Source organism: Mus pahari, chromosome 1 (assembly GCF_900095145.1).
Source record: "Mus pahari chromosome 1, PAHARI_EIJ_v1.1, whole genome shotgun sequence".
Lineage (NCBI taxonomy): Eukaryota > Metazoa > Chordata > Mammalia > Rodentia > Muridae > Mus > Mus pahari.
The window spans coordinates 37194314-37203009 of record NC_034590.1 but is presented as its reverse complement, the minus strand read 5'-3'; the positions used below and the strand labels follow the sequence as shown (position 1 = coordinate 37203009).

At 40.3% G+C, this 8696-nt stretch overlaps 1 protein-coding gene across 8 annotated transcripts in view; it reads left to right on the top strand.

Annotated features, from left to right (window-relative positions):
- Tjp1 (tight junction protein 1) overlaps nucleotides 1-8696 on the top strand; it is a 232727-nt gene that overhangs the window by 207813 nt on the left and 16218 nt on the right. For 5 of the 8 annotated variants that reach the window (XM_029539293.1, XM_021187445.2, XM_029539367.1 and 2 more), the window contains 7 exons: nucleotides 873-955; nucleotides 1676-1886; nucleotides 2182-2282; nucleotides 5261-5611; nucleotides 5938-6177; nucleotides 6857-7726; nucleotides 7841-7938. In XM_029539293.1, coding sequence (XP_029395153.1) covers nucleotides 873-955; nucleotides 1676-1886; nucleotides 2182-2282; nucleotides 5261-5611; nucleotides 5938-6177; nucleotides 6857-7726; nucleotides 7841-7938 — 1954 coding nt within the window. The remainder of the gene's footprint in view (nucleotides 1-872; nucleotides 956-1675; nucleotides 1887-2181; nucleotides 2283-5260; nucleotides 5612-5937; nucleotides 6178-6856; nucleotides 7727-7840; nucleotides 7939-8696) is intronic. The other 3 variants (XM_021187463.2, XM_029539421.1, XM_029539387.1) reach the window with 1 other exon arrangement.

The following is an 8696-nucleotide window of genomic DNA, read 5'->3' as shown; positions in this document are numbered from 1 at the left end:
GTTGGAATTTTGATGGGGATTGCATTGAATCTGTAGATTGCTTTTGGCAGGATGGCCACTTTGACTATGTTAGTCCTGCCAATCCATGAGCATGGGAGATCTTTCCATCTTCTGAGATCTTCTTCAGTTTCTTTCTTTAGGGATTTGAAATTCTTATCATACATCTTTCACTTCCTTACTTAGAGACACACCAAGGTATTTTATATTATTTGTGACTATTGTGAAGGGTGTTGTTTCCCTAATTTCTTTCTCGTCCCGTCCGTCCGTCCTTCGTGTAGAGGAAGGCCAAAACTCAGATTTAAAAAAAACATTTTGTTTGTAGCAAACAAGAGTTTATTATAATTTTACTTTCCTAGCCTTAATAAAAGCAAACTCATCAATACAATTTTTAAAATCTTCATCTCATCTTAGATGAGGTGTTTATCACACTTGATAATTTTTCCTAGCGCATTGATTTTTCTGTTGTGACCTTTTAAAAGGTACTACATCATAATATTTATTTTAAATTTCTTGCCTCCTTAGTTTACCCTGAGTGCAGGAACCTCACTTGCCTTCTCTTAATCCTGGTTTTCTTGGGAAACATTGTCTGACCTAGTATAGGGGTCTTAGAGGGGTCAAGGGTCAGGGGTTATGGAGTAGATGGCTACCTCCTTTAGTGATTTCCACCCTTTGTGATGGCAACACTTTTGGTTTTTACAATAAATGAATAGGGGCTTTTCTTGATGATGTGCTACTGACCTCTAGTGGATAGAATCCATACTGCAAAACATGCCAGGTACTAACTATTCCAGCCTGACTGCAGTGCCACTCTGAGAAATTCTGATCTAACCAGTGGAAATGCTGTCTTGTTTTTGTCCTGTCTCCATGAATAGAAAGTGAACCACGTGATGCTGGGACTGACCATCGTAGCTCTGGCATCATTCGCCTTCATACAATAAAGCAAATTATCGATCAGGTAAGTCATTATAAGTGGACCTATTCCTTATAAACAGTAAAGCTTACGGTTTGATGAGGAGATTCATGTATAACAAAGGGAGAGATTCCCAACACTATTGCTGGTGTAGCCTGAGGGGATTAAGTAAGCCCTTACTGTATAAAAGCATTAATAACAGTTTCAAGAAGATAGCTGAGATCAACATCAGAAGGACTTCATTGCTATAAAAATACTGATGTTTAGATGTATTTAACATTGTGTTATAGCAATGCCATTCAGAGTGTATGTCTGAAAGGGTATGTCAGTAACATTAAGTTGCTGCACTGACTTTTACAGAATGAACACAACGCAGGTAGTAGTTGTTAGCTTACAAGTGTTATGCCTGAATCCTAAAAATAACTGATAAGCCAGGCAGTAGTGGCCTATGCCTCTAATCCCAGCACTTGGGAGGCAGAGGGAGGTGGATTTCTGAGTTCAAGGCCAGCCTGGTCTACAGAGCGAGTTCCAGGACAACCAGGACTGCACAGAGAAACCCTGTCTCGGGGAAAAAAAAAAAAGCTGATAATTTTTTTTTAATTGAGCTAGAAATTCTGATTACAAATTTTTAATGAGTGCTCATGAGACATAGCAATCACAAGGTTCAACTAACACGGAAGTGTAGCAGAGCCTGTGGTGTTTTTAAAGAAAATGAGTTTTAATGGTGCTTTGTAACTTTGCACGTATTTTCCTTCCTGTCTCTAGGATAAACATGCTTTATTAGATGTAACGCCAAATGCAGTTGATCGTCTTAATTATGCGCAGTGGTATCCAATTGTTGTGTTCCTTAACCCTGACTCTAAGCAAGGTGTAAAAACAATGAGGATGAGGTTATGTCCAGAGTCTCGGAAAAGTGCCAGGAAGCTATATGAACGCTCTCATAAACTTCGTAAAAATAATCACCATCTTTTTACAAGTGAGTATAGTATTCAAAGGTTTCTTTCAGCTTACAATATTCAGGCAATAATAGAGAAGTGAAAGGTATGTTGTTCAAATGCTAAAACTTTTATGGTCTCTGCTTGGAGAGCTTCATGGTGATAGAAAAGCAAAAGCAGAAATGTTTGATTGAATGGAGAAATGTAATGAATGCCAAATAGAAATATGAAATACTTGTACTATCTCCTCAGACTGATGATGGACAGGGTTGGGTGGTTTCTCCTCACTTGGGGCAATGTTCTAACCATTAAACTATCTTGTTCATTAATTTTCAGCTACAATTAACTTAAACTCAATGAATGATGGTTGGTACGGTGCCCTGAAAGAAGCGATTCAGCAGCAACAGAACCAGCTGGTGTGGGTCTCTGAGGGGAAGGTATGGCGCTTCCTACCACTTTTTATAAGTTACATAACTAATTAAAAATGTCCTTTGGTTACCTTTTTTATTTTATTTTTTTCTTACTAAGTAAGATTTTTAAAGAAATTTTGGAAAAGCTTTTATAATGCTTTTTTTTTTTTTTTATGAATCATTTGTATGTAGTGGTTATAAGGTTGAAAGCATATCATCTTTTTCTCCTCAACTAAATTACTAGTTTATTGGGATTTTCTGTTAAAGAATTCTCAGATTACACTACAAATCATTTTTGACTCTGTACTTATGTGGCTGGGGAGAGATAACTTTGAACTTGCTTCAGGTTCCTCCTCAAGGTGAAGGGATTTCTGGCCTATAAAGACAAGCAATGTTGGGGGAACACCGCCCTCCAGTGGCCATCAGGAGTGTAGCAGGAGCCACTAGGCACTGAAGCTCCTCCTTGCCACAGTTTACCTTAGGAATTATTCCCTCCACCTCCTCCAGTGGCACCTTGAACATCCTTAACAACCAATGGAAAGCAGTAACCAAACTAGTGTGGATTCTGGTTTTTATGAATAAATAGCTAGTATTAAAGTAGCTGCTTCCTGGTGTCAGCTTGGTTTATAGCAGTCTTTGATGGGAAAGATCTGTTTGTTTGGAGAGAGAATTGTTTCCTTAAAGTACATTGTTGAAGGAATCTTTGTTTTTAGTGCCTTCTACCTTCATCAGATCCATGTGGTTGTTAGGGAATATTGAGAGCTCCTCCCTCCGGGTTTTTGGCTTGTTTTTGATTTTAAGTTTTTATGTTGCCTTGTTTGTTTGAGTTTTGTGTTTGCCCCTGCATGGACCCTCCCTCCCTTCCTCTGCCTGGCTGTTGTGCAGATGCTCTGGCAGTGCCTGCTGCATGTTTAGTGAGTCCTATCCAGAAACATGTGGCCTCCGCAAGGAAAGCTGTTAGCCGTTTATAGCTAGAAGTAATACCACTGTTCTCAACGACTATCAAGCATCAGAACCACTCTCACTGTGTACCGTCGTGGGTGGTAGACTGCAGTTGAGGTAGCAGACCACTCTGAATATCTCACTGTACCAATTTGCAGCAACACACCAAGGTTTGCTTTTGTGGCATTTGATAGAAGGATTTAGTCTTCTCCATGTTAATCATATGCAACTACATAATTCTCCTAGTACACTTTGCCAAGTAGAATGTCGATAGCCTTCACTTTTGAACTGAGTTCTTAAAATTAGTCTAAATTTATTCTCCAAATGTACAAAGTTATACATACTTGCCTGCAAGCTTATTTTTTAATCCATAAATCTTAATTTTCTATGATTTCTCTCTAACACTTTTGTATACTTGGTTTTGTTTTAAAATAAAGGATTACTGCAACCTTTTATGTAAGGGAAAACGATATTTATTATTGCTTAGTTTGATTCAGTTTGTAAATCAGAGAAGGATTATAACTTAAATCATACTTGGTTTCTCTTGCTGCCCCTTCCACCCAAATATGTTTTATCAGAATGAATAGCTAATTGGAGACAAAAAAATTTTCATTTTCACCAACTTTTCTCAATTTATCATTTTGACTTAATTGCCACAGAGTTACTTTTTTTTTTTTTTTTTTTTTTGCAAGATCTGACACACTCTTATTTTCCCTGTGAAATCAAGAAATGTCATCTGGAGAGTTTCTTAACATTAAGACATAATATTTCCTACTTCAAAACAGCCTATGACTCTTCCTCACTTCTGTATTTCAAGAAGCTAGATAGATTGGTGGATCCTGTGATTCTTCTGCAAGCTTTAAGTCGCTCCCAGCAAGTTAAAGATTAAAGTAGATGGGCAAGAAGACTTCTCTTCAGCAGTAGCCATTCTAGAAGTCAGTGATCAGTGGGAGAGATTGTCCTGTAGCAAGCACAGCCTGGGGTTTTCTGCCACTAGCCTAGCACAGCCTCCCCATACTCATCTTACCAGAAAGGCAGTGCTTGAGGTCAGCCTCTCCCATGAGAAGCACTGTTGAGGAGATGTGGCTCCCAAGACCGTGCTTGGCATAGGAGACTCAGAACTGCACAGCCCTGCTGGTTACTACTAGTGCATCTGCCTAGAGAGTGAATCTCAGCATTTCTCATGTAGTGGTCCATGCTGTAATGGAGGAAGAAATCCTTGTGATTTCAGGATTCTAGTTCCTCACTTCTCATGCAGTATCTTCAGAGACTGCTCTGGTTAACCCAAGTACTAGTTTCAGACCTGGTGTTCAGTGACGGCATGTTGACTACAGCCGTGGTTGCCTTCCCTCCTGTACTTCTCATTTTCTTTCTGGGCTACTCTGAAGCTCATCACTATAGACTGTTAGGAATTGCCTCGTCTTAATTACTTGCAAAAGACAAAAGTAACAGCATTTCCCCTTTTCATCCATTGGTTACTATGTCTGTGAAAAATAAGAAAGAATGTCTTCTTAATTGGGATAGCCACCCTGTAGCTGATAGCTTTCTGTTATTTTGTAAAAGCTTTAAGGGCCAAATTCCAATTTAAAAAAAAAAATGGTTTCCTAACTATAAAAATAGAGTATGTCTTACTCAGATTCCTGTGGGTTTATTTTCATAGTTGTTCTCACAAAGTACTGTTCTGTCGGTGTGCCCGTGTTTGTGTGAGCTTGGTTTAATAGCATTCTCTTCTTTGCCTTGCTTTTTGGATGAAAAGCTAGCAACTAGGTTTATATCTGTGTGTCGTGCCAGAGGTCTTCCTGTTCTCTGTGGCTAGGCCCTGGCTTTGTCCTGGCTAGTCAGCCTCTGTTTGATTCATCCAAACCCTTCCGATCTCAGGGGATGCTATGTGTATCTGCATGTGTGCTTGTACAATCTTCTTGACCTTTCCTCATCAGGAATTTCAAGAAATAGATATGATTTCTCCAAAGAAAAAATATTCTTTTCAATCTCTCTTGTAAAATAAAGGCCATCTCTTAAAGAACTACTGAATAAAATTTTTAATTTACTTTTATTTGACCCAGGCGGATGGTGCTACAAGTGATGACCTTGATTTGCATGATGATCGTCTGTCCTACCTGTCAGCCCCAGGTAGTGAGTACTCAATGTATAGCACGGACAGTAGACACACTTCTGACTATGAAGACACAGATACAGAAGGCGGGGCCTACACTGATCAAGAACTAGATGAAACTCTTAATGATGAGGTGGGGACTCCACCGGAGTCTGCCATTACACGTTCCTCTGAGCCTGTAAGAGAGGATTCCTCTGGAATGCATCATGAAAACCAGACCTATCCTCCTTACTCACCACAAGCGCAGCCACAAGCCATTCATAGAATAGACTCCCCTGGACTTAAGACAGCCTCTCAACAGGTAAGCAGCAAGCATTCGGTGCTTAGAGTTAGAGGTGCATTATGAAGTTTGAGAGTGTGGTGATAAGTTAAAGAATATACCTTTTCTTCCTCAGATTACAACTTCATCTTGAATTTCAGATTTGAGAGTACCAAGGGCTTTATTCTGAGTTTTCTGCATTCATCTTACACAGCATTATAATGAAATTTTCAAGAGAAATATAGCCTATGAGGTCATAGCTAACATTATTAATCAGTACACTTAATGTCTACCAGTCACTATTAAGTTGAGCATGAGGTTAGTAATAGACACAAACATATATTTAAAATATTTTAAACACTTCACAGAAAGCAGAAGCCTCATCTCCAGTCCCTTACCTTTCGCCTGAAACAAACCCAGCATCATCAGCCTCTGCAGTTAATCATAATGTCAGTGTAACTAATGTCAGCCTGGAGGAGCCTACCCCAGCCCCTCCCACCTCGCACGTATCACAGGCTGGTTGTTTAGGAGCTCCAAGTGCTGAGGCAGCTCACGTAGTGCTCAGAGGTGAAGGACCACCATTGCCGCCGCATGCAGACCCAGCAAAGGTACCTGCGCTGCAGTGCTGCCCCGACCGCTGCTCTCCATCAGCCCGGCCATGATCACCACTGCTTCGCCCTTTACGTTTTCCTTCTGCTTTTCCTTTATTTTTTTATTTTTTATTTTTTTTAAACTGGGCTCATACACTCTAGTGCTTTCCAACAAGACAAATCATTTCAGTTTTGTAGTTTGCATGGCTTCCAATGGTATATTGATTATTTGTGTGATCAATCCTTTTAAAATTTGTGCTTCAATAATTTTTATTACTTTTAATTTTGATTTTAGTATCTTCTAGACTCCTTTAATCTATAATTAAGATTCATCATAACAATTTTATGTTTATATAAATTATGGTATCCATAAATTTTCTTCATGATTTTTATCTTCACTGTGAAAATCAAATAGAAGCAGTCATTCTGTGAATTAATTTTCTGCTAAATGAATACTCATCTTTTCCTTGTGTTGATATAAGCTAAAGCGTAAACATACCTACCTACCTGTAGTGTAACTTGTGAACTTTCACTTGAGCTAGCTAGCTCTCTCTACTAATCTGCTGTGTCCCCAGTAGAAGTGGTAGAATATACCATTTCACATTTTAAAATTATAACTTAATATTTGTCAATTGCCTAATAAAATAGAATTAAAAACAAGCCCCTGTGCTAAAATTTACTTATGTTTTAAATGCAGGTATATAGGAAGGAGCCTTATCCTGAAGAAATGATGAGACAAAACCATATTTTAAAACAACCAGCTCTTGGTCACCCAGGGCAGAGGCCCGATAAAGAGCCAAATCTATCCTATGAACCCCAACTTCCATATGTAGAAAAACAAACCAGCAGAGACCTTGAGCAGCCCTCATACAGGTATGAGGCTTCAAACTACACAGACCAGTTTTCTCGGAACTATGACCATCGCCTACGATTTGAAGATCGAATCCCTACATATGAAGACCAGTGGTCATATTACGATGACAAACAGCCCTACCAACCTCGGCCTTTTGATAATCAGCATCCTCGAGACCTGGACTCCAGACAACATCCTGAAGAGGCTTCAGAACGAGGTTATTTCCAGCGTTTTGAAGAGCCAGCCCCTCTGTCATTCGACAGTAGAACACGATATGAGCAGCTGCCTCGAACCTCTACTCTCCGACATGAAGAGCAGCCAGCCCCTGCATATGAGGTGCACAACAGGTACAGGCCAGAGGCACAGCCCTATTCTTCAACAGGTCCTAAGTCATCTGAGCCCAAGCAGTACTTTGACCAGTACCCACGAAGTTATGAGCAAGTACCACCACCAGGCTTTACCTCCAAAACAGGCCATTACGAGCCTCTCCATGGTGCTGCAGTTGTCCCTCCTCTGATACCTTCCTCTCAACATAAGCCAGAAGTTCTGCCCTCAGCTACCAAACCACAGCCTCCACCCCCAACCCTAACTGAAGAGGAGGAGGATCCAGCAATGAAACCACAGTCTGTGCTCACCAGAGTCAAAATGTTTGAAAACAAAAGATCTGCGTCTTTGGAGAACAAGAAAGATGTGAATGACACTGCCAGCTTTAAGGTAAAGGTGGTCGGTGTGTCTTAGCCCGAGTCTGTGGTACAGACTGAGGGTCAGATGTATCCTAACTCCTAATGACACCTTTCTTGCTAACTATCTCTTTCTTGTTTTCTGCAGCCTCCGGAAGTAGCATCTAAACCTCCAAGTGCTTCTCTTGCTGGCTCTAAACCTGTTCCTCAGAATCAGTTTAGTGAGCACGACAAAACACTCTACAGGTGGGTGTGCTCCACAGCGTTCAGCATGACTGTGAACAGGGAAGTTTGCTTTTTAGAGAGAAACTGGTTACTGGTTAGTGAAGGGGAAGTGTGAGGAGGAAAAGGAGACCTTACTCTCCAAGCTAAGCAGCCAGCTTTCCTGACAAACCCTGACCAAAGGGAGGGAGTTTTCATGTGCTCCTATGAACAGGACTTAGTAAACAAATGTTTGGAAAAGTTGTGTTGTTTTGTTTTTAAAATAAATGATTGAAACAAAAGTTTTAAAGCCATAGTGTCTCCATTTTAAGTACATTCAGAGTCTGAAGTGTTGGTTTGTAGGAGTGAAAAGACACTCTGGCTGATTGAAATCACTACAGTTCTTCATTTAGGGAACAGATGTAAAGAACTTGCTGTTGTTCTCTGTGGAGCTTCTGGTTAAGTAGCATATGTTAGGGTAGGCAAAGAAGTCAGGCCTCCCTCTCTTCCCCTGTGCTGTCAACTCTGCCCCACGGGGACAGTCTGGGCCAGCTCATTTGCTTCATTTCCTGGATAACAGGAATGAACTACTGTCCAATGTGTCAGCTGTTTCATGACATGTTTTCTTGCTCCACCCTCCAGGATTTTGGGTAGATTGGGCTGTTTGGTTATAATGAGAATCATTTATTGGTCCCCTTTTAGTCCTCATTCTTCAACGTCCCTTTTGCTGACACTGATAAGATTGCTATTGTTCTCTAGAATCTTGACTTCTTTCCTCTTGAATTGCTTCTCACCTGCTATGA